Source organism: Trachurus japonicus, chromosome 17 (genome assembly GCF_045865225.1).
Source record: "Trachurus japonicus isolate A0001 chromosome 17, Traja_1.0".
Classification (NCBI taxonomy): Eukaryota; Metazoa; Chordata; class Actinopteri; order Carangiformes; family Carangidae; genus Trachurus; species Trachurus japonicus.
The window spans coordinates 19,868,655-19,894,760 of record NC_140923.1 but is presented as its reverse complement, the minus strand read 5'-3'; the positions used below and the strand labels follow the sequence as shown (position 1 = coordinate 19,894,760).

The 26,106-nt window shown below is 42.7% G+C and overlaps 1 protein-coding gene across 7 annotated transcripts; it reads right to left on the bottom strand.

The window, feature by feature from the left end:
* Positions 1–935: 935 nt before the first annotated feature.
* per2 (period circadian clock 2) lies at positions 936–25,048 on the bottom strand. 7 transcript variants are annotated; one of them, XM_085805089.1, is made up of 23 exons: positions 24,599–25,048; positions 16,996–17,088; positions 16,699–16,853; positions 16,046–16,167; positions 15,635–15,836; positions 14,673–14,724; positions 13,997–14,139; positions 13,829–13,907; positions 13,625–13,731; positions 13,357–13,510; positions 13,145–13,259; positions 12,839–12,985; positions 12,579–12,669; positions 12,286–12,466; positions 11,482–11,606; positions 11,100–11,306; positions 9,466–9,723; positions 8,120–9,033; positions 7,632–7,748; positions 6,067–6,319; positions 5,500–5,707; positions 3,994–4,144; positions 936–3,114 (listed from the first exon to the last, which is right to left on the bottom strand). In XM_085805089.1, exons 1-23 carry the CDS (start codon positions 25,045–25,047, stop codon positions 2,908–2,910), a joined length of 4,530 nt encoding a protein of 1,509 aa, XP_085661215.1. In that variant the 5' UTR covers position 25,048; the 3' UTR covers positions 936–2,907. The 7 variants fall into 7 exon arrangements, with proteins under 7 accessions (XP_085661215.1, XP_085661216.1, XP_085661218.1 ...); XM_085805090.1 differs by having other exon boundaries at positions 12,286–12,463; XM_085805092.1 differs by having other exon boundaries at positions 5,581–5,707; positions 12,286–12,463.
* Positions 25,049–26,106: the final 1,058 nt, after the last annotated feature.

Here is a 26,106-nt window from a genome sequence, read left to right as displayed (position 1 = left end):
TTCGGATGCATGTGTTTTGTAGAGTATTCTCATTATGTCACTTGATAGTGGAAAATAAATTACTCTACTATATTTATCTTAACTTAATAGTTACTGTGACATTTGTGTATACATTTACATTAGGCTGCATATGTGTGACTGTATCAATAATATCAACCCAATAATATGAAATATAATAATGTAAACAGTTGACAGGTGGCATGATACACAATGGGGATGTGTTTTCGTGCAGGTAAAACGCTTTACCCCCTTGTGACAAGAAGAGGGCTGGAGGTAGAGAGACCACCAAAGAGAAAGAGATGTTAATCCAGGATGATGAACTTGATTCAGATGCGTGTCTGTGAGGTGACTAGACCGGATTTGCGGGGGTCCTGGAGGTGTAAATGGCCGCTGCAGGAGGGCAGATTGTAAATGTTCACACCTCGGGACTCGTATTTGGAGCAAAGTCTGGAGGTGTGAACAGTGGGGAGGTGGAGAGGTGGGGGCCGACCGGCCGCTTTGATCAGGCCTGCTCGGCCGTGGACCGTCTGTCTCTGTATCTGAGCTGTTGTCTCAAGGCTCAGGGACAGACAGACATTTGCATCGGGGTGAATGTCACAAATAACAAATAACCGAAATGTCCATTTTAATACTACACCTATATTCATTAAAACGCAATACAGTTGCTGTTATTCTTACAGTCCTCTAGAGGCACTATTTGTTAGATTAAACCAGAGCAATATGAAGAGTAGACTACTTACATTTTCCAGTTCATGTCTCTTCAGCACATCGATCTGCTGCGTTCAGGTAATAGTTTATTAAGTATTTTATCCTCGTTAACAGGTGATCGGCCTGAAACTGTAGTGATCTCACATCACTAGTTATTGGTCCAGTTCGACCTGTGGCTGTGCAAACAAGCACCGACCTGTCGGACAAACACTTCACAACCACTTCGCTGTAAATTATGTAATATATTTTATTTTGAAAAAATTTAACAAACAGAAAAATCTCCATTAAAAATAGACAGGGGGGAAATAAGACAAATGGAAACAAAAAAATAAAATCTGAATAAAATAAAAAAGGTTCATTCTTGTCGTTGTCTGTTCAAATAACAGAAAGACAAATGACAAAAGTAATAGTCAAGCCGCTGAGTAAGAGCAGTTTCCTCTCAAATGGAGCAGCATGAGCTTCAAAGTGAAAGAGAAGCTCCCTGGCATCTGTCTGAGCTGCTTTATACCCGTGCAATATAACCCTAAACTCGGACTTGTGAAGCCACCACTCGTTTGTTCTGAACGGTAATGAGCTCCAGTCGCCTCCACAGGATGCTCTTCTCCATATTTACAGGGGGCAACATCAGACAAGTCCAAGTGTCATGTGGCACACTTACAAACTAGGGAAAACATCCATATTTTATCCATTTCATAGTCAAAACAGCATAAAGTGCTGATATTTTCCAGTCCTTGGTGGCAACCCTCCTAATGTTGACTCACATTTTTAAAAAACATGTTTACAGTAAATAATAATCTTGGTCCTACTTGCTTTTTAAGCTGGATTTCTGTAATAACTTAGAAACTTCTCATCTTTTTATACAGAAACAGTGTAATGTAAAAAAAAAAATACATATGCTCACAGTCAAAGATCGTTAGAGACATTCACACAAGCACTGAAATGCATTAGAATCAGCTGCTCCTTTACATGAGGCATCAGCAAAGTAAGTCAGTGCTTCACAGCTGATACAGACACTGATGCCACATCTAGTATTAGAGAAACGCATTCAAGAAACGATGCACGAAAGAGTGAAAACTTAAAGCTGCATCACAGGCTGCTCCAAATATCAGAGAGAGAGAGAGAGAGGGTGGGGGTTTAAATGTTAAATGTTTTTGTCATTTAATGTTCAGTACTGTTGATATAATGTAACATGATAGGCTGGTGAATGCATGGAGCTTATATTATGTGCTGCACTTGATTGTCGTTTCCTCAGTGTTTTTACCCGTCTCGAGCATTTTCACCACCTCCATCATTCGAGACTGCGGATCAGTAACGTCACAAATATGATAGACTAGAAGTATATGCTGATAATAGATTTGACCGAGCAGACTTCTCTCACGCTCTTTGAATTTGATAGTTTTGCTCGAGTTGGTGTAGGAGTAATGGTCTCACGCCCTTGGCATGAATGGAGGAGGTGAAAAGCTTCGAACACTGACTCTCATTCATCTTTCCTCTCCTTCCAGTCCTGCCCACAAAGTGCACTTGTGCGTTCATCTGGTGCCTGGTGGTCATGCATGACGTTAACTAACCTGATGCACTTCACCTGTTGTCACCACATCCTGACTAAGGACAGTGTTGTTGAAACAAAGGAAATGACGTCACAAAATATTGAAATCAAACATCAACAGAGCAGTTGGTTCACCGCTGAGCACACATCCTGCTGTCTGAACGAAGCAGCCGCCGGTTGCTTGGTGCTTCTTTGACCTCAACGCTGCTGTGTGCTGTAAAAAGACATATTGAATTTCCCTTATTCAGCTCAGCACGTCCTGATCAGTGCATTAAAAAAAAACTCTTTGCTCAAGTGCTACACATAAATAAATGCTACGGGGGGAACAAATGAAAGAATATACCCAGTTGTGAAGCTCAACAAACCCTCCAAGCACCATAAAATCCAGCCTGGTGCAGCTTATAAGTGCATTAAAATAAAATAAAATATAATTTAATTTGACATATATTCACATTCTACACAGGTCCTGATTGTATGAGCCACTTCTTCCCTGCTGTCTCAACAGGTACAACTCATAAAACAGCAAGACAGAAACAGTGATGAAGAATGAAGAAAGAGCAAAGGGCCCTCTTCTCTTCAAAAGTGTCTCTTCACAGTCCTGCACAGCAAGAGGCTCATGGGTAATGAAAGTCAATGTGACAATCTGAAACAGTTTATTGTCTGGCTGGTTGTGTCCGAGTGCTGGAGCCGGGAGAAGGGCTGTGGCAAGACATGACGACGACGGCGGCGGCGGTGGCGTTTGAAGGCTCCTCTCTGGGCCTCCGCTGGTAGATGACCTCCCCCGTCTCTGTGCCGCTGACGTCCAGGTCTGTCTGATCCTCTGTTGCTGCTGCTGAGGAGCTGTCACAGCAGGAGCACGCCTGGAAAACACAGACAGCTTTAAATGAGGCTTTTGTGAGAAGGTGAGGAGCTGCAGAAAGACGTCTTCTCATTTTATCGGTAACACTTTATAATAAGTACACACTATTAAGCATTAGTTAAAGCAGAAGTAAGCGATATTTTTGTGTTAATATAAGTCTTAAATAGTTATATCTTCCGACAGCAATCACTTACATAGAGTGTTTGGTCTGAAACACGGGTCTCTCAGTCACTCTGCTCTGCTCTGAGCCGAGGAGAAAACAATTCTCGTATCCTACAATTTTTATCCAATGAGGAGAGAGAACGGCATGAAGGGCTGTGTGTGCAGCCAAAGGATGCGCGTGAAGCGGTGACGTAGGGACGAGGACTGTTATGGTGCGTTCAAGGCAGCCCGTAACTCGTGTTTTTCCGACCTGTGAAGTCGTACCAGTTCAATCTGGTACGAGTTCACGGGTCGGAAGTTACGAGTGGCCGTTATAGTGACTTTCACCGGTAAAACAGGTCGGAAAAACACGAGTGGGTTGCCTGGAACGCTACAAAGTCGTAAGTTGTGACTTGAAGCTGTAACTTACGGTTTTCAAAAGCCTGCCTGAAACGCAGCATTAGCCAAAACGACCGGATCGCTTACTTCTGCTTTAAGCATTAATAAATACTGAATTCTTCATTTATAACGCATGAATACTCATTAGTATGTAGTTCATAAATAAATTTAGTGCTTATCAATGAGTAAAACATTTTTAACCATGTTTATAGACTACATTCAAATGAGTATTCATGTGCTACAAATGATGAATTCAGTATTTAATGCTTAACTAATGCTCAATAGTGAGTACTGTGGTACCATTTTATCAACTGAACTGAAATAAATATCCTGGTTCTACCTTGACGTCTATGGCTTTGGGTAGACCTCCCCTCTTGATCCAGGGGTGGACCTCGATCAGCTCCTTCTTTTGCTCTTCTGAAAAGTGTGGCTGGCTCTTCTGCAGCAGCCTCAGCTTCTCTCTGTCCTCTCTGAGCACTCTCTGGATGTCACTGCAGGAACAAGCAAATGCACAACCAGCCACGTTCAATACAACACCCAACAATCGTATCGGACAAAGCTGTTATTAAAGGTTGGCTTTGCAAATGGGTGGCTGGTATGATAAACTCTTAGACACTGGGACATCAGCTCTGGTGAGGTGGACTGTCTTGAGCTCTTTCTCCCCGCCCTTTCTCACAATCACACTCTGCTAGTAACCCTCTCATTCAGAATCCATTTACTGACTCTTTGTTAAAATAAGTGTGCCATCTAGTGGAATAAAACTGTCACTACAATCACAGACACACTCACTGAGTCTTGTTCCTATTTCAGGACGTAGACTGAAAGACAGGGCTCCAGACTAACATTTTCTAATAGGAGCACAGTGGCCCCTAATTTAAAATTTTAATTAGCGCAAGCAAAACATTTTGGGACGCACATTGTTATCTCTACTTGCAAAGCAAATACTCACATTTCCTTTTCATTCATAATCCTCACACACATTGGCCTGACACCTGTAATGACAGATTCCAGATTCTTTGACAGGCCTCTTCCACATTTCACCAGTGTATTAAAAAAACCCGCAAATTTTACTGGTTGCAACGTAGAAGAAAAATTTACTTGCACTGTCTCAAAATTTAGGGGCAGTTTGGAGCCCTGAGTCAGAAAAACATGCATTCAGCTGCCCATAAAAATCGTTGAGTTATTTATGAGATGCTGTGGGTGTCTAACACCTGCAGTTTATTGTTCCCATTCGCAGGTTTCAAAACCAAATTGGGCATGTTTGGCCAGTTGCGCTTTCATTTTCATTTTTTTTCCTTCCATTTTCATTTCCTTCAAACATGAAACTCCTGAAACGTCCTCAAACAAGGAATCAGATGGTGTTTCACTTATCCTTAACAATAGTATCACATTTTACTGAATAGGGTTGTCTATGCTTTTTAATCTTAGAAAAATCAACCGTCAAAATTAAAATAAATAAATTAAAGATGTTACTGATGATAGCTGGATTTATAATCTGACCTCTTCTCTGTGTGTTAGTTAGCTGGAGCTTTCAGTTGTTTATCTATGTGTGGATTTTTGAAAATCAAGAAACACTGTCCAATCCAATGTTTCTTAAAAACATTTTCATTGTCCTCCAGCAAGTTACGACTCAACACCACGACATTTGCTTACTGCCTCTAGACCACACGCACTTCCTCTAGAGTCTATAAAGAATTAACTGGTGTATTTCTGGACTGTTGGCCTGGATACGTGCCTACCCTTCCCCTCTCACAGTGAACAGAGGACAGATAAGCTCTTAAACACCAGTGTCTACAGGGCCACTACCCTACTCCTCTAACGCTATGCCCCCTGTCCTCCGACTCGCCGCGAGGGCAGCTGATAGGTCATCATGACCTTGTCATCTGTGTCAGCCGTGAGCAGCCACAGCGGGTCCTGCGGTACATACTTGATGAGGTGGTCGCTCTGGTCCACGTCCATGGGTCTTCCCTCGCTGCTGCTCGAGTGACCTTTGACCTTCTGGCTGTTCTGAGACGAGTCCACGCTGCCAAAGTAATTACTACTGTTGTTGCTTCCTGAAAACACCAGAGCAGCAGAGTTTTACAAATTTGACCAAATCTTTGAAAATGACCAAAAAAAAACACATTTTTCCTGAACTCTTTGCCACACTGCGCCACTGCTTATGTGTCTAATCTGTAAATATAGTGTCTGTGGGTGTGGTAAATTTCTCAATGCATTGCTGTACTTCCATCAGTTAGCATTGTGATATTAATAGCTAGATCAATAAAAAAAAGTGAATAGTACACCACTATAACAATGGGCTGCTGCACATTAGTAAACCTGAATATGAAATGTATCGCATTTATCATGCGTGCTAACTTAAGGTTGACCTCATCTCACCCTATCCAGAAGATGTTATGAGTTAAGTTCAGACCTGTTCCACTGCCGGAGGTCCCACTAGCTGACGTGCCACTGGCTGATGTCCTGCTCTTAGACGTCCTGCTGTTGGACGTCCCGCTGTTGGACGTCCCGCTGGCTGAAGTTCCACAGCCATTGGACCCTGAGCCCATGGAGCCCGACGTGGCCGAGCCCGTGCCTGAGCAGGAGTCCTCGTGGAGAATGATGTCCAACATGTCGCTGGATAAAGTGTTGGCATCACTGTTGTTGCTGTCGCCGTGCGAGCTTGCCTGAGAAAATAAAAACAACAGTGTGGCGCCATTAAAGAGGAGCTTGACTTCACGGACCCGGCCGACACACTTCATCTGGTGCATCTTCATAACACAGGCGGGTGCAGTAGCATTAGTTGTTCTGCATCTGGAGTCCATATTTTAAGACTACCGGACGTGAACATTATCTCTGGAGAGCGTGGAAAAGTGTCACTATCATCATTGGGGCGGTGCGTGGCGCAGTGGTTAAAGCGGCCGCCCCATGTAGAGGCTACAGTCCTCAACGCAGGCGTCCCCCGTTCAAGTCCCGTGTCGGGCAGACCTTTCCTGCATGTCGTTCCCCCTCTCTCTGCCTCCCCCTTTCCTGTCTATCTCACTGTGGTATCAAATAAAGGCGAAAAAGCCAAAAAATATACTTAAAAAAAAAAAAGTGTCAATATCATCAAGCACCTGCTACACAACACCATTAAGGTTGAGCTTAGTGAGGACGTGACAGTGATCCTGATGTTTCGCTAGCCGATGTAAAAGGAGGACAAAACATTACATTTACAGGGGCGGTGCGTGGCGCAGTGGTTAAGGCGGCCGCCCCATGTAGAGGCTACAGTCCTCAACGCAGACGTCCTCGGTTCGTATCCCGCGTCGGGCAGACCTTTCCTGCATGTCATTCCCCCTCTCTCTGCCTCCCCCTTTCCTGTCTATCTCACTGTGCTATCCAATAAAGGCAAAAAGCCAAAAATATACTTAAAAAAAACAAAAAAAAAACATTACGTTTACAAGTAGGAACATATACATTACAGGTGGGAGTTCAGGAAATGATTAATTGCATTAATAAGAAGCAGAAGATGGTGGCAAACAACTTACTTGGTCCGCTCCTGATCACATCTCAGTGCAACACAATACAATACAAAGCAAACAACCCCGCTGAAGCTAAAATAGGCTTCCACTGCCAATGTTATTGGTATGGTTCAAACCGTGGAGGCCAAACATGCAAAATCAAAAAGAGGATGTTCTGTATGTGTGCATACAAGCATGCATACAGTACAGTACAACTATGAACTATCATATGGGTTTTGTTTAACATTCTTTAAGCCATTCAATACATCACTTGTTTTTCATTTTATGTTGTGTCTTTTTAAAGTTTCTCAGTCCCATGCTCTAAAAATCAATGCCTCCCTGTGCAATATGATTTACTGGATAGACAAGTGCAGGCTATCAATGTAAATCATAAGTCACGAAAAGGAAAAAGGAGAAACTGTTACAGAGATAACTGACATATGGAATCAGGGAGGAATGGAGTTGGAGAAGTGTGGAGGTTTTCTGATGAGTTGCCTACCTCTTTGCTGTAAGCCCTCAGCCTAGAGCACACTTTATCCCAAGACAAACGCTCACAGACACAGGACGTGCCCTCGCAATACAAGGGTCCAGGTGGACCAAGGAGACTGAGAGACGGCTGAAGGGTGTAAGGGATAATAACATCATGTGTTAACACCCTGGGCCACATTTCATCGGAGGAGTCTAGACTGACTTGACTCTACACATGGTATAGCAATACAACAGCAACAAACTGCACTTTAATACTGCGGAGGAATCGCATTAAATCCCCCCCAATGCTCAGAGACATATGATTGAGTGTCTCATGTCTCATGGGGGTGGCAGGGGTCTACCTATCAGAGTCTTAACAACCCACAATGATGAAGTTCAGCCAGGCATTGACAGTTTGTCCTATTTTAGATGGTAAGCGTGAAGAATATCAGACTTGAGGAGAAAAAGAGGAAAGAGACAGTGGACAGCTAATAAACACAGCTCTACTTCCTGGTTTACCTGCTTCAGCTCTCTCTCCTTGGTCTGAGCGCCGCCGGCTCCTTTCTCCCTCTCAGCTGGGTTCGTCCCTTGTCCACCGGAGGGCAGCAGTGCGCTGTCCTGCCGGTCCACAGACAGCTCCAGCTCCAGCAGGTTGAGGGGCGAGCTGCAGCGGGACTGGAACAAAGGCGGGGAAGCCGGGCCTCCTCCGCCTCCTCCAGACTGTGGCGTGGAGGAGCGCGACTGGCCCTCCCAAGGAGCCTTCGGGGTTTCCGAGGGTGGAGGGAAGCAGTACGACGGGTTGGTCAGGTACCCTGCTTGAGGAGCGAAGGAGTTCTGGGAGTTGAACTGGTTCTGGACAGCGAAGGACGGTTGAGCTGCGAAGGCGACCTGGCCCGGAAAGGCTGCCTGAGCGAAGGGCTGCGTTTGGGCGGGGAAGGCTCCGGTCTCTGCGTGGTACACCGGCTGTGGCGGCGGAGGCGCGGCGGCCATTGGAGAGTACATGTAGTTGGGCAGGACCAGAGCCACGACTGGGGTGACCATGGGGGCGGAGAACTGAGCGGGATGGATGGTTGGGGGGCAGGGAGGGGCTTGGACACCCTGATTGTCCCCAAAGCCGGTCAGTGTGGCGTCTGTGCGGGCAGCTATGGAAGTGGCTCCGGGGTAAACCTGGAGGGGGTAGCCCGGCATCACGGCGGGGTAGGCCATGGGGAAGGCGGACTGCGAGGCGTCGGACAGAGACCAAGAGGTCGGGTTAAGGCCGTGGTTTAGACGAGGAGGCCGCAGATGCCGTCGTCTGTGGTGAGACGACGTGCTGTCCGAGGACTCGACCTGCTTCGCTCGCTTCGACTTGGTTTTCTTATTCCGCGTGCCTCGCCGCGTGGTGGGCTCTGCACCTGGTCCACCCTGCTTTAAGGATCGAGCAGCAGGCGTAGCTAAAGGGTTGAAACAAATTTTGCTTTGTTATTTGTGAATGTCACGTTTATCAGTAAGAAGCAAATATAAATTGACAATCAGAGAGTATGAGGAGAATCCCAATTTATCAAAACTTTGGCATTTGGCAAGTATTGGCATTCATTTCTAAAAGTTTTGATAACTCAAAGTCTTTTGTGACACCACAGCAACTTTGCTTCAAGTCTGACAAGGCAGGAAACACTAGATCTTCTAAAGTGATGTCAACACTGTTCTACTACACAAAAATGCATTTTTGCATAAAATCTTTTTATGCCTTTGGTGCTCTAGTCTTTCAAATTAAACAATCTGGGGAGTTATGTTTTCATGCTTGCAGATTGAAGTGATGCCCATAAGTTGTAATAAACTGGAATTATCCCTCTCATATGATTTGCTGGTGTGGTGTTCAAGGGCACCATCGCTGGCGATCTGTTCCCTCTGCCGTTCCAGGTACTGAGAGCAGTTTGCTTTGAGTCCACGGCGCTCTTTGAAGCGGTACAGAAAGGCCTGCTCCTCCTTCTGCGTGTGAGCTGCCAAAACCTGCTTGGTCAAGCCCAGCCTCTTGTAGGATTCCCTCTCCTGGATGGGAGGTGAAACCGCACAAGGAGGAACCCCAACAGTGTTCTGGCTCGACTCTACTGTTTCCCCTGTTCCAGGTACATCCTCTATGATCTCTGCTTGGATGACAGGGGGTGAGAACAACTTTAACACGCCGTAAAACAATGAAAGGTGGAGCTTTTACACAACACTACATTTACAGTGAAAATGACAGAAGCAAGATTGGCCAGTCATTGCAGTGGCCTGCGTTTGAACATATAATGGAAACCACTGAAAAAAAAGCATTAACAATAAAAATGGAAGAAACATTTTAAAAGTCACACAAGTGAGAACCACTTTCAAGATCAGAGGCCACTGGTCAAATGACAAAACTGTGAACCAACTGTACAGTGATTAAAGTGAAGCGGCACCAGTATCATTCACTTAAGTTGCCTTTCCATCAATGTTGATCGGAGCCAGAGCAGATAAACACCCATGTCTACGGAGTCATGTGACCTGGGTGGATGATAGCCCTTTCCATTGCCAACGACAGCCTGATGACAGCGAGTCTTAGCAGCTGTTTTGACCAGGGAAAAGGGGCGTTATATAAATATCTGTTTGTCTCGAGCACATGTTCGCGCCTTCATGAGGTTGTTAGACTTGATGTCAGTGAACAAGTCTGGCTCACTCACTGGATATAGTGAGTATTACACTAGGATCTTATTCCAGTGGGTACTCTGAGTACTACTGTGATAAGGCGCGATCTGGAGTCTTGGATTATTATTGGTTGTGTCATTTCTTCATGATTCATACAGCACAACATGATCAGTTTATTCACTGCATGTTAACAGTGACACAAAGGTAACACTAAATCATCACCAGTGGGGAGCCACCAGTGGTGTGCTGAAAAAAAAAATTAGTCTTATCGCCGCTATAGTTATTACTTTGGACGGGATTCTATAATCATGAATATGCACTGATCCGATCTAGAAAATTTTACATGGTGAGAGTTCACTTTTTTGTTTTTTGAGAAATAGCTTGCCCTGCAACCCCTGATAAAGTGGAAACACACACAAAGGTACACACACACACGCACGCAAAGACACAGAGAAAGCGTGTACACATAAGACTACAGACGTAAAGTTGCATTTACAGTGCTGTGAAAAACCATTTGCCCCTTCCCTGTTTTCTTCTATCAGTGAATATTTGTCATACTGAGTAGTTTCAGATCAACACAGTTTAACATTAGACAAAAGGATTTAAAATAAAAACCTAAAACAAACAGTAGATGCTTGAAGATTCACCACTGTGTGTGTGGACTTTACCTCTTTGAAGCAATATCAAACTTATTAAATGCGACCAGTAACCTTTCAAATGGATGAAACCACGGGTAAATAAAGTCGTAAGCTTGCCAGTGTGTTAACTTTGTCTTGGATTTAACACCTCAGTATGATAAATATGCAACAATAGAAGACATCAGGTTGGAGGTAAATACTTTTTCACGGCACTGTACCTGACTCTGGTTGAGGTTTCTTGTCCCCAACATGCACTATGGTGCTACTGTAGCTACACTGGCTGGTTATGGACACCACACTTTCTGGTTTGTTAGGCACAGGTAGGGGCAGCGAAGTGCCCACTACCGCTGTGGCTGCGTCACTGGACTTTTTGTCTTGATTGTCCAAAGCGGAGAGAGCAGACTGATCCTTCAACAAGGCTGGTTCTGCCAAAGAGAACAGAGAACAAGATATACTGACAAGGTGCTGGCATTGGAGAGTCTGAGAGAGTAGTTTAAAGGGCAGACTGTGAAAGCCTTAGAAGGCTGTAGCTGTGTATGATGAGGTGACAATAACTGTCTGGTATCCTTTCAAGGAATGGAGTAAAGCGGGGACACATACCTTCAGACACCTGCATGTTGCTGGAGCCTCTTTGTTTGTCCTCGTCCGAGTTCGAGGACGTGGTGTTAGAGGAAGAGTGACACTTCCTCTTCATTGTGATGGGAATATTACAGCTCTCCAAGTACCTACAGAAATCACAACAGTATGAGTTTCTGCATTTTTACCATCTATTATTACAACTAGATCACTAATCAACTAAGAAATATGTTCACTATCTCTACAGTGTTAATTAATAACGTGACTTGCTAACATTATGATGTCACAGTGAAGTTGACCTTTGACCATTTGGATATAAAATGTTATTACTTCATACTTCATCATTTCACCCAATGAGATATAACTTGTGTTATAATTCATGAGTCATGGCCAAAGACATTTTATGAGGCCAGCACGGCCTTGACCTTTGACCAAGAAATTGTATGTCTAAATGAATGGTTGAGACAGATTTGAAGACATTCAGCTTTTGCTCGGGAGGGGGTATAACAACTGGTAAAGCATTTTGAGGTAAAGTTTTCAGTTAAGGTTGAAAATTGAAAACATGATATGTCCACTGTGCAAAACACAGAAAATACTTCTTATGAATCTCTGACAGAAAGCAAATTACGTTTGACTGAACCAATGTAATAAATATTTTGATGAAAACTGACTGGAAGAGGATCATAATGAGTCATTTACTTCCTGTGGGAGATTTGATGAACCCCTTAGTTTTGTCTGTAAGGCTTGCATTAACTGTACCAATTGTACAAGTCTGGATATGCACGGATCTTGGCTACCATTCCTCGAACTCATGTCAGCTTTTTGTACCTGATGACACTGTCCAAACAGCTGATCTGCTGGTAGGAGCAGACGGCCTGATCATTCAAGCCCAGCTCCTCCTGAAAAGACGTCCTACCCTCCTCCGCGGTCGACCCCGTCTCTCTCAAGTTGAGCGAGGCGGCTGAGTCTTTGGGCCGCACCACTGCTGGGCTCTTCTGTGCAGATTCTGCTGGAGAGAGGGCAGGAGTTAGGGGACAAGTGCAGGACACAGTCACTTGTGGAGTAAATATTAAGATTTTGTCTTTGTCTCTCTCTCTATGGGTTGGATCAGCTGGACTTACTGCCGCTGTTTTTCCTGTGCTCCTGTCTGGTTGTCTGCTGCTCCTGGCTCTTCTGAAGGTGAATGCCCTTAAAGATTTCCTGAAAAGTTCGCTGAGACAGGGACAGAAGACAGTCAGTATAACTTCTGTTAAAGAAGCTCTACTCCATCATTTCACATTTCAAATATGCTGAATTGTTGTGAGTGAGTCAGACAGGCCATTCATAATATTGTAATGTCATAATAGTGTTGCATAAACACACAGTATTTGGGGTTACTCACAGGTCTGGCTTTGCTGCTCACTTCCTCCTCTTGCTCTTCCCGTAGCGTCTTGCTCTTGTTCAGGCTCTCATTAGAGGAGGAAATCGCTAGAAGGTGATCATTGCTGTTCAAGCTACCATAGCCACTGGATCCGCTGTTATGAACAGGCTGAAAAAAGATAAAGAGAGGGAAGATGGAGATTAAAACAAAGCATGAGAAATTAAGTTTAAAGGCAGAGAGAATGTACAGTAAAAATACCAAAATAACCCAAGATTATCCTTGAATTTTCTCTTATTTCATATGATATGATTTCTTATCGTCCCTCACCTGCAGTAGGAGGCGGTGGATCTGCTCAGTAATCTCTTGGATGTCAGAGTCTATGGTCTTCACTTCGCTGACAGGGGACACTGGAGCCACGAAAACATCCTCATTCACTGGGCCCCTGTTAGACAACAACAAACATCAGTTGAAGAAGCTCCATTAAACAGCTTTAAAAACATGTTTGCTTCTTCAGGATGTGTCACAAGGCTGGTGCTCACATTCGGACTTTGTGTCTTCCAATGACAAATGAAACTTTGCGGCTCCAGGGATTGACAAAACTGGACCAGCTGGTGTCTAGGATGATGTATTCTCCGTTTCGTGCACAGAACCGAATGGATGAGTGGTCAAATGGTTGCCCTGCAAATTGAAGGACTGGAGACACAGCCAAGAAAAAAAAAGCCATGGTTATAACTCTGTGAGGACAAATTTCCTGTGGAGACACAGGAAATACTTTCTTTATCTTTCTTTTTTAATTTGTGAACTCACTCTTTCTGTGAATGGCCAGCATGATTGGTCGGTCGTTTGGATGCAGGTGGAGGAGGACTGGTGTGCCAATCAGGTCCTGTGGGAGGTACCCGAGCAAAGGAACCGCCCTGATACAAACAAAACACAATCTCAGTTAGTACAAACTGAACGTTACTTACGTAGCCCAGTGAGCTCTGCAAATACTCAAGAGTTGTTTTTGCTTACCTCTCATCCACATCCTGGAACACACAACTTGGAGTGTGTGTGGTGGTGAAGACGCGCTTGTCTGTTGGAATTCTTGGTGCTATAAGGATAAGAAAAAAATTGTGTTATTAAATTGTATTTACTCTAAAACCGGTCAAAGATTTGTGTCTGATAACTTGTGGATCTTACCATCGTAACCAGAGTGAACCCTCTCAGCCAGGAGGAGGCAGCAGAACTGGTCCTCAGCATGTTCGGTGTCCTGCACCTTCATCAGATAGGGTGTCATGCGAAACGGATAGTACTGCAGGTTGCCCTCACACTCCTTGCCCCCACTGAAAATTAAATGGAAAAGTTAAACTAAACCGAGCAAATAAACAGGGTGGCTGTTTATATACAAGTAATCACAAATACTCTCAATAAAGGTTTATCAATAAAGGAATTCAACATTATGAACACATGGGGGCGCTATGTAGTTACATTTCCATTTGTCACTGTGTAAATTGTTGATGTGCACTTCTTAGATTTCTGTTCTAATGAGGTTGGAAACTTGTGATGATGTGACGCTGTGTGCAAAAACATCACTAAGGATTTACAGTTTGTAATGAAAAAATAACAATGTCAACGGAAGGTCAAACAAATATTAGAGGGTGAGTGTGTGTGTGTGTTTTACATGTGTGTGTGTGTGTCAGTCTGCTTAAATGTATGACATTGGCCTGGAAAAAGCATCCTGTTACAGTTAAACACGCCTATGATGTCACGGTCTAATTGAAAAGCATCTAGAGTGGAATCGAAGTATGAATATGAAACACAAACAGGTACGGGAAGCAGATGGCCTGACACCGCGTCTGAACCAACACCCACTCACCTGATACGACAGAAGAAGGATTTCTCCTGCATGCAGTCAGGCGGAGATGACTCTGAAATGGAGAAAAAAAAAATGTTTTAATTCAAAAGCAACTTGATCTGGCCGAGTGCTATTTAGGGTTTCAGCTCCGGTAGGCGATTGATGTTTCATTTATTCAATCACTAAACACCATTAAGGTTGTAGCTTTGCACTTATATGCAGTGGATTTACACTGGGTCGAGATCTTCATTTATTTGCAGAAATAATAGATAGATAATCGTAACAGAAAAAGTGTAGCTCTGGGTCCGATGTGTATTAAAGATTCAAAACAAGTCAATTTTGGTCACTATCACTTTAACTCTAGATGATACAAATAGGTCTTTGAGCTTCTGAAACAAACAAAAAAAGGTCAATAACGTTGACCTACTGAACCTATGGCCCTAATGTTCTTGTTGTGTTCCTAATTTCAACACTCAGTCTACTTTTTCCAGGTTAGTTGAAAGGGGAACACATGATTAGATGAATTAAAGATCCAGTCAGGTCGAGCCGACCTAGTTGGTAGGTGGCTGTGCTTTTGTGACTTGTTCACAGACAAAATTTCTAAGTTACAATCGACAAATCTCAGTCATGTCTTTCATCTTCTAGACGCATTTTTTGGTAAAGACAGCATCAATTAAGTTACAGGACGTTAATCTCTATTTGTAGATCTTGTGGTGCTGTTGTTACCAGTGTTACCAGCATCTGGAAGTTGCCTGACATTCCCTTTCCCCTCATTTGTTTGCACATTATCATTCTGTTTCTCCATGTCATGCCTATTATTTCTGCCACTCTGTATAAAGCATCTATTGAGAGTCTAGCTGTCCTTGGAGAGAGACTAATTTGTGACTTTGTGCCATAAACATAAAATCGAATTGTCTTGTTATTCTCATTAGTGCAGTTATGATTAAATGGTGTGTCTGCCGAGAGCTGTGTCGTTTTTGTACCTGCTCCAGTGCACATGCTCCAGGAGGGCAGGCGGTAAGGCGTTGTGAAGCTGTAAAACACACTAACATCCTGCGGCGTCAAGAACTCCACAAACTTGGTGTTCTTGAACACATCTCTTTTGCAGTTGAGGATGGAGGCAGCCTGATCAGAGATGTATACAATCCTTCCCGTGTTGAGAGACACTGCTACCGCAAATATGTCCTGCAGAGGAAACAAAATCCACAATGTGAGATGAATGAGAAAACTTGCATCTAAATACACAAACACAATAAATGTAACAAATCTGACCACACATTACTGAATTGTTTAAAAGCAGGAGAGCCATTTGCATTCCTCCGTTTATACAGCTACAGGAATATACAGAGAACATAAAACATCCGTTCTATTTTGAAAATAATGAAACTACTCACATTATTTTTTAGGGTGTATTCAGAGGTGATACTGTCTATTTCCTCAATCGTATAAGAAGATACATTGAGGCCTGAAGGTTGACTGTCATTGATCATCAGAAGCTGGTAATATTCCTCATTGGCTGCAGAAACAGAAAACAATACAATTGTTTGTCACAGTCTGATAAAAACATATACACAATAGATGGCATGTGGAAACGTGATGCTGTCATGAAAACAACAATGAGGATTCTGGGTGACAACAGAAAATATGAGTTACGCACATTGAAGTCACAGACATTTTTCAACGATGAAAAATGTCTCGGCGCTACAGTGAAATGCGTCATATTCTTTAACAACCCTGCTGATGATGACTGTACTGTTGAACCACTTTCCGCCCATTTCCATCTATAAACATTTAGGCAGGGTGGAAATATGCTTTTCCGGACCATTACCCATAGAACTGCCTATAGAAACATTCCCTCCTGCTCAAATGATCTCTGTTTTTGCTTCACCATTATTAGCTGCTGCGACGTTATTGTGAAACAAACAGCTACATTAATGCACAGATACTTTTACAGATACTTTAGCCACATGCACAACTATCTAAACAGACAACAAAAACACTGTTTTATCCTGTTGAACACAAAGCAGAAGGACAGAGAGCACTTTACCTTCCACTTGTTTGACACAGCGCAGCGCGTACTTGAGGGTGTTTAATGTGGAGGACTTGTTATTGTGTCTCTTCTCAGCAGGCAGGTGAAGCTTCAGCTCTTTCAGGGTTTTAATCACCTCCTTCTGGGTCTTGGCTTTGGCAGACTCTTGACTACTGCAAGTTGTAAAAATGACACACACGTGCACAGAGCCATGTCAACTATTGCAACAAGGAAAACGGCCCCTCAAAGAAGATTAAACAACAGAAATAACTGATGATTTACACTGCAGCATCACTTGTCGGTCACTGGTCTTACCTGCAGCCGCTGGTTGAGGGATTGTCCTGCTCTGAGCTCAGCAGACTGAAGGCGTTGGAGCTGCTCGGAGGAGATGGACTGTGGGAGTTTGAGCTGCAGGGGAGACAAAGGCAATTGACCATTTTGGGAAAATGACTTCAATCACCTTGAGGAGGCACACAGACATGGAGGGACAACACAACTAGTTCTAAACTAAATTTAACAAAGACATAATCATAGCAGACTAAAGGGTGCAAGTGCAAAATGTCGCCACAATTTTCCGATAGTTCACATGTTTCATACACCTATCTCCCTCTGGCTCTTTATAGAAGTTTCTCAGTTTCACAATATGAGGTGTTGTTAGGGTGAGCCTAAAAAAGACCAGCTGACTTTGGGCCTTTGTGGACGTGAATGGGGGAAGAAGAGTGCACATGCAGGAGCCAAGCAATAAAAGAAATGCCAAACACTCCAAATCCAAGGTCAGTCTCACCTCCCTAAGGACCTCGAGTACCGTTCGTAGCTCAAAGGGTGCATAGCAGGAAAGCATCATTACAGTGAGAATTAGGCAGCTAAATACAACAGGGGGTAGGGATACAGCTGGAAAGTCTTGGGTCAAGAAAGAAGCTCTCTTGGTGGACTGAACAGCAAATGTCTATTATTTGTCCCAGTCCCTTTGTCTGGGCCTGAGCTCCCAACCCTTCAGTACCCTAGGATAAAAAAACATATGATTTATTCAGTCCTCCAAAATGGCCCTGAGTACACATTCAAAAATAGCAACTAGGCATCATTATTGACAGGTCCTATCTTTCCTGTGCTTGCGTAGGTTTTTTATTATTGACAAACAGATCAATGATAAATTCCATATAGTTTTGGTTAAAGGTTAAAGTCCAACATTTTTGCTCCAATTTTTTCCTCAAGGGAATACATTTTTGAGGGCCATTTTTTTCTAGAGAACTTAACATGTTTACTTAAACAGATATTGGAATAAATACTGTATATACTGTATATATCTGTCTAAGTAAACATTTACATTTTAAATGAAAGTGGAATCGTTAATTCTAGAGAAGTTTGACAAAAGTTTTCAAAGAGTTCAGAGTCTACTAAGATAGACTGACATCTATCTGTTCTGGAAAAGGCTAGAAAATGTTAATATGATATTCTTCTGTCAAACTTTACTACTAATGCATCTTCCTTATGTGTTACTGAATCTGTAAGTCTGTCAAATCGTTTTGAAAACAAACTGATATCTGCAGTTCATCTCCTCACCATGCAGAAGGCCTGCATACATCTGTGTGTGAGTGTACTGTATGTGTTTGTGTGTGTGTGTGTGTGTGTGTGTGATCCGCTGCATTAACCTACAAGCTTAACACTGCTCTAATACACTAAAATCGACAGCTCTTCGCCCCAATGATTCACCTGAGCTACAACACAGGTTTACTAAGAATAACCTGCTTACCTGGCTAAGAATAGACAACACCTTTACAAATAGCCTCTCCAAGCAGAAGCAGGTAACTAATTCTGGCCAATATAACCTTCACTACTCAAGAATGCAAGCAACAGCTGGTTTTAGACTGAACGGACTGACCGTGCATCAGTAGAGGACTTCACAGTCGGCCCATTCGTTGTGTGGCAGTAAGTCTGTGTGTCACTGTCACCCTCCGTGGACACGTGGAGTTTTAGTTTTTACTCTGCCCAAGGTGAGGCTCAGTGCAAGGTGGCTTTGGGTAATTACTGGTTAGTTTGATAGAGCTTTCTCAAGCTGTGCCTCATTTTCATAACATGCAATATTGAGAAATCCAAATTCAAATTTGAAGCTTTGATTATGCAGAGAGAAGTGCAAATAAAACTAAGTGCATTTACCCAATAAACCCTGGTAAGCCTTTGAGTCTGCTGGTGAGCACATAACTGCCCCACAATACAATGCACAAAGGGAAAAGAGGAGCAAGCTTAACTTGTAAGACCCCAAAATTTCAATCTGATAGATGCATTACACAATTTCCTGTCAATAAAAAACATAAAGGCTGACCAGGGACAAAGACTGCAAATTAGCTGAAGCTAGACGTCTTGTATGCATCGCATTTTTCATTCTTTGTGACAATGTTGTATGTATCGTCCCTGCTAAATAAACATTAAAATAAATAAATAAAGTACACTAATGCTTTGCAAACTAAGTGGAAAAGTTTGCAGTGGTACAAAGTACAAACTCAGTGCTCTGGTGTGTCTGGCATGAAGTTGGGAGACAACACAGCTGCGACTGATAACAGTAATAATGGCTCAATTCCAGTTGGGTGTTCCACAGACATATTTCAGGGGAGACGTTTAGTCATGTCACAGTGGGAAAGGGTGGAATTGATCGAATTAATGACGGCTGAACTCCCTTTAGCTCTGCCACAGTTTGAGGGTCTCCTGATTGTTCATGTTGGCTCCCTGTCACTCGGGAAACATGAACAAAACAGGGAGAGACATTGTTCATGTTATTTCTAACAGCAGTGCTATTATAACAAAAAAAATGTTACTATTGCAGTTCTGCAGTACAACTCTGAAAAGATATACGAGTTGACAAGGGCCGAAAGCAGAAAAAAAAACCCTGAAGGTATTAAATTTATAAGTTAGATGTTTTATTTCTTCTTCGTCATTGTTTATCACTGGTTTTGTGACCTGGACCATTTTTGCTTTATTTATTTATTCATTTTCAAAATTTCTAGTCCAAAAAGAACCATGTGTCTGTGGTAGCTGGAGTTAACCATAACGCTCAAAATGCAAGTAGTGGAGTAAGTGGAATAACTTTTATAACGTTTTTATTAACAAATAGCAATACAATAGAATACCTTGTTTTCCCAGTTTGAGACCCTCAAAAAGTGAGTCAGCCAGTGTGACTTATATTCCAAATTTTAAGGAAACTGTGTGAGCATGTAGTCCAGTGTATTAGCCGACAAGCTTAACTAAAGGCTATTAACAGCTGTGTAAGACACTGATTCACCTGAGCTACAACACAAGCTAAGAATAACCTGGTTACCTGGCTAAGAATAGACAACACCTTTACAAATAGCCTCTCCAAGCAGAAGCAGGTAACTAATTCTGTCAATTCATTACTACTCAGGCCTGCAACAGCTGGTTTTAGACTGGGCAGACTGAGCTTGCATTAGTGTTCAATTGGCTTGTGTGCACCTTTGTAGTGAGAGTCATGGAAACTGTCTTACCAGGAGGAAGAGCTCAAAGAGGCAGAGGAGTTTCTGTTTTGGCTTCTGCTTTGTGCAGAGTGCGTCTCTGTTCAAGGTGAAGATCAGGGCAAAGTGGCCTTGTTAAATTAGAAAGCCGCCACTGACCGGCCTGTATGAACATTTGACCTATTACCACACCAGGTGTGTGTTAGCATATCTCATTACACTGAAGAGACATGAATAACACAGTGAATCAAATGCATACGAATAAAGCAAAGAGGAGCTGGAGTTAGGTGTTTTCCCATTTTGTATGACTATAAACACACTTTATCCATTTCAATTAATTAAGAGTCAATGAATGACAACAATGCATACAAACTGAATGTGCATGGTGTTGTTTTTTTGGGGAGATAAAAGACAAAGTATCTCAAATCCTCTCAAATCCCATAGTGTGCACTTGTTGAGCCTGTAACATCTGCTGTACACCTGACAGTGAACATGAAGCCAATCTCTTCTTGTTTGTTTTAAAAGAGAAATTACACTTGCTTTTCAGAGTAGTGCAGTAGACGGTAGTGTGGCTCAGGTGTGTATGTGGCCCACTGTATTAGCCTACAAGCTTATCAGTATACTCAAACACTGAAATCAGCAGCTCTCAAGACAAACTGACTCGCCTTTCAGATACGCACCCCTATAAATAACTGGATTAAATGACTTGGTATCGACACAACATCTGCAAAAGGCCACTATGAGCAAAACCAGAGACCTAATTTTCCAAACACACTGAGTTATCAGTTTATAAGATTTACCTGCACAATGTAATTTTAGGCTTTTATTGGGAGACTGTGTCAATGTAGAACTGCTTCAGCTCCGTGACACTGTATAACCGTGACTGCGACTTTCAAGTACTGCAACAAATTCTGCATTGGTTTTTGAGGTCATTCCTGTGCAGCTTTTGTTCTACTATACACTTTTCAGTATTTTTCTACATTCATACACCTGCTTCACAAATATATGATGCTGATGTGATGCTGCTACTGTGCCACCACCATACTTCATGGAGTTGATGACGTCGTGATTCTGTTTTAAAGTTTTAGAGTTTACACTGAATTTAGTTCAGTTCTGATCAATTCAATTTAGTTCAATGTGCCAGTCTGAAAACCTTAGGGTTGGTTTTTAGTAATGTCCAAAATAGCCTTTAAGGTGTATAGTAGATATTTTGACAAGTCATCGCAGGAGAAGTGAAAGTGTCAACATGAATAAGGACCACAGAGCATTAAGGTAAGCCACTTCCCTGGCTCGCTCACTGGAACGTCTCACTGGGACGCTTAATGGTACAGATCCATTAGTAATGTCATTAGTTACACCTGTGATTTCCTTCCTTTGACGAGTCAAAAACATTGGCTATGAAATAAAGGTCTCTTGGTGATAATGATTTGTCAAAATAAAGAGGGTAAATACCTATGATAGTAATTTGGATTTTATATTTGTGCTCAATTTAGTTGTATCTGTAGGAATTACCGTACATATGATATTATTATAAATATAATATTATATTAAAACATTTTTTTTTAATAAAACATGATACAGTTTTCAATTATGGCTTCAACTGCAAAGAATAACTCTACATTAAGATATTCTTTCGCTTTCGCTCTCTCTCTCTCTCAACAGATGGGTGCACTGGGATCTTTGACACAAAACAAAAGGCGTTTATGGCAGATGCTATGGCTTTTGGCCATCAAAGAAAACCCTAAACTGCACATACCATCTTAATAATCTGAAATTAGTTAATTATTTTGGAAGACTGACTGTAACCTTACAAATTGCCAATATCTCAGTGTGAATATGTGTGAATAACTCTTTGTATCGTACTGTGTTTTTCATTAAATGGCATTGGACAAAGAAAAAAATGAAAATCAGACAGATATGGTAAATTAAAAAAAAAGAAGCGATACTGTAAATAGAGACAAGGAATTTGCCGTTGAGGGAGTGGTTTATAAAAAAATTAGTACAAAAGGTTAGGAGTTCAACTGAGAAGAGGGAGGAGTGAGAGACAAAGGGGAAAACATAACAAAATGACAGATAAAGTCATCCTGTCAGCAGATGAGGAATTCCGCTGGTGTGTGTTAGACTGATGTATGATACAGGCAGGAAGAGGGAGGTGCTTCATATGTTTAAAAAAAATCTGATGACGTAAAGGAGGTGTGGCGGGGAGTGAGAGAGAAAGACCATGAAAGCATGCAACTCTGCTCGCCCAGCCCAGTAATAAACAGAGACAAACACAAGCGTTGCCGTGGAAATAACGAGTTGGAGAGCGTGACACAACCCATCTGGCATTAGGAGGGAAGCCAGCCTCCAGCCTCCAGCCTCCTGGATGACATCAATGCAGTCTTCCTACTGGGAACAAAAGTCCTTTCATTTTTTCCACAGCTCAAGATCCACTCTGGCCGTCTCATCGGCAGACCGCGCTGTGTCGACAGCTATTCTTGGTCACTCTGCAGTCACATCCAGGCAACTGGCGAATACTTTAGACAAGTAAATCAACCCAATTCCTACTTCCATGATAGAGTTGAATGCTGTTACAACTACAGATGCCAGACACACGATTTACACTCCACTTTGTACTTTGTTTCCTTTAAAATTATTACTGTCACCGGCAACTCTTCAAACAAGTAGCTTCAACAGACTCGGTGAGGATTGTTCCAGGTTATGGAGGTAAAATATGTGTTTGACAGAGTGTTATACAGCTAAGTTATAAGTTTTACAGCTCAGCCCCTCAACACCTCTAACTTTCTAGATGAATGATTTTCTTTTCACTATTATTTTTACTATCAGTGTAATTGTTTTTTTTGTTTGATTTTGTACATAAACAGATTCTCTACAGCTCTCTACACTCATCTGAGTCTCATTTATCTGCCATACGATGGTGAAACACATAAAATAAATTAGACTGACAGCACTGTCATCAACTATTTATGTGTAGTTTTCAAGATATGGATCTGATATCGGTATTGTAATTCTTTTGGCTTCAATGATCATGTGTTGAAAATCTGATACTGTAATGGCCCTACAGCTGAGCATTTATCTAATGACATATATCAAGATCAATCAATACTGAATCAAAGTCAGTACAACATGGTACAGACTAAAGCCACTTTACTCTCCTCAAACACCACACACTCAGTGTCTTGAGTAATTCAGTGTTATGAACTCAGGTGTAGGGAAAATGATTACGGTAAAAGTGAATGCCAGCTCAGGCTCAGCTCATCCTCATCTGGTACTGTAAGAGTCTCAAAATGAAATGTTATGACGAACAACAGGTCTGTTTACTTGAATGCCGCCCGTAGGAAGTGCTCAGCGGGCAGGAAGAGTGTCATTGAAAGCAGCATAATTTAAAAACCATTATTCAAATCAACTTCTATTCACATGTTAAAACTCTCATGGTCGGAGAAAACCGGCTGAGAGGATTCACTTATGCCTAGAGTGCGCTTCCTGGCCGAGAGCATGACGGTCCACACTGAAGCCTTGGCTCAGACATTGAATCAACTCCGCAAACCAATCAAATGCGGATGGCCGGATTCATTATGACTAAACTGTGGTAGTGGGAGGCAAAACAGACAATGATTTTTCATCTTCAAAGCCTAGCAGACGTGGGTCTTTATGAATATTTGACGAATAATTACAAGGGCAAAAGGAAGTAAAATTAGGTCCAGCATAATTTTACTCACTAACAACATCGGCCCTCAGTTCAATGTTTACAACCGGTCCAGCTTCAGGACTACCTTTTAAAGGGCACAAAACAATAGTACTTCTTAAGAAGGGTTAGACAGATGACCCTCTTTTGTGAGCCATCTTCCTCACTGCTTTGGTCTGGATTCATTTGTTTCATCTCTATCTCTTTCTGACGACATCCTGGTAGCAGCCAGCCTGCCGTTAAAAATACACTGGCACGGCATCACAATCACTGCATAATAGACCTGCACATGAAACACTTAATATTGGTTGTGTGCTTATGGGTGACTTATGATTGTGTAGTTGAATCAGCAAACCTCGTTTTCAGGCCGCTGTTCGATCACATAGGCTACTTAGCTTACAAAACTGTTTTTCTGTCAACCACGTAAACTTTGTCAAACTTTCCTGTTTTAAAGAACAACCTTTCGCCTTGACATTATTTAGTAGCCCCTGCTGCTGACTCCTCACCTTGACTGTCATCAGAGTGTTTGATTTCTTTACAGAAGGAGAGTTTTACCTCTAAAATTATTATTTTTTTTATTTATTTGCTCCCAAGAAGGTCAGAGATTGTCCACTAACCCAACATCACCAAATAGAGTGATTCCTGCACAATAAAGGTGCTAGAATATCTCTCTACTCCAACCTCTCTGTTTTTTCTTTATGCTTCTAAACGCAAAAAAAAAAACCCATACTGGCTTACTAATGGTGTCATCATTCCCACAAACACCACTGACCTCTTGTTGCTTTCAGAAGATTCCAGCAGCGCAGAGTCTTTGCTGTTCCCATTGGAGCTGCCCGTTGACTCGTGGCCGTGGCTTTCATTGCCATGACTCTCGTTGCCGTGGCTTTCATTGCCGTGCGACTCAGTCCCGCTCCCGCTAGACCCGCTGCTCTTCATCTCCACATCCTCCTCAGGAAGCAAGCGGGAGCGGCTGTTCTTGCGGTGGTTGCGTGGCGAGCCAGGAGGGTCCTGACCGCTGCTGTCGCTGCCCTCGGAGGGGAGGCCTAAGTCAGGCCCACCTTGGCTGTAGCCGCCCATCCGGTGCAGCTGCGCCATGGAGCTGCACCCTGAGGCCCCCCTTGGCATGGAGCTGCATGAGGTGGACGGTCTGCACCCCGAGGCTCTATCCTGGTCCTCCAGAACTGGGAAGTGGTAGGGCCTGGTGTCTGAATCTTCTGACATCAGGAGATGTTCTTTTCCTGGGCTTGTTCCAGGTTGCTTGATTGAATGATGAGAGAACACAATCACCCCATTTTCACCAGGGTGTCGCAGCTTGGAATGGGGGAGGAACCGGATTGATCTGTTGAGAGAGATGTTTTACATGTAAGTAATGAAGTAACCATCAGACACATCCTGTGACTGTGATAAACAAGTACCTTGGTTCATCAAAAATGAAAAGTCTAACAATAAATGCGTTCTCCCTTTGGCCTTCATGCCCACACAGTGACAACACAACACGAGCTGAATCAGTGGCCACTTAAAAGACAAGAATCAAATTTAAACTGTATAATATGCTTTTGAAAATGGCATGCAAAGTAGAGATGATTTGTATTACTTTAGTTAAAGCATACAAAAACACTGTCGACCTTCTACACTGTAATTATTTATTTATACATGCTGCCAGTTCAGAAATGCCTCAGAGCAACAAATCGATGCTTCACAAGTCTTCCTTCAAGTGTGCTCTCTGTCTTTTGTCAGGTGCAATATCAAAGCACTTAGCGGTGGTTAACCCCTGACCACTCAAGGCCCCTGAAGGTCCCCTCTCTGATGTGCAGTGAAAAGGCTCACCAGCACAGACGGTGTGGCATTCAAAAACAGCAGGTCTGTGCCATCTGAGCCTCCCAACCCTTTCAAGGGATCGTCCACTCTGGTCAACATAAAACACTCGACAGCATTTATCTGAATGCCACTGCAGGTTGACAGCCAACAGCTCACCCTGTTTGCTATAGCCAAAAGGGGTCAAGTAATACAGCAGCCAGGATTTTAAACACAGTGCACTGTAAAACGCCAGTGTAATCTCATATGAATACAGTAGAGTTGACAGAGTAATATACATAACTATCTGTCTAAGCCACCCAGTGCTGAGTAGGTTCTCCAAGAAAAATATCTTCTAGTTACTTGAAGTGACGCATGTTTTTGGGAGCAACAACAGTGATGCGTTTGGAATAAACACAAGAAAGTCTGGGAAGTAACCATAATCAGAGGAGGAAACTTTCTATCCATCACCATGGAAACAGACAA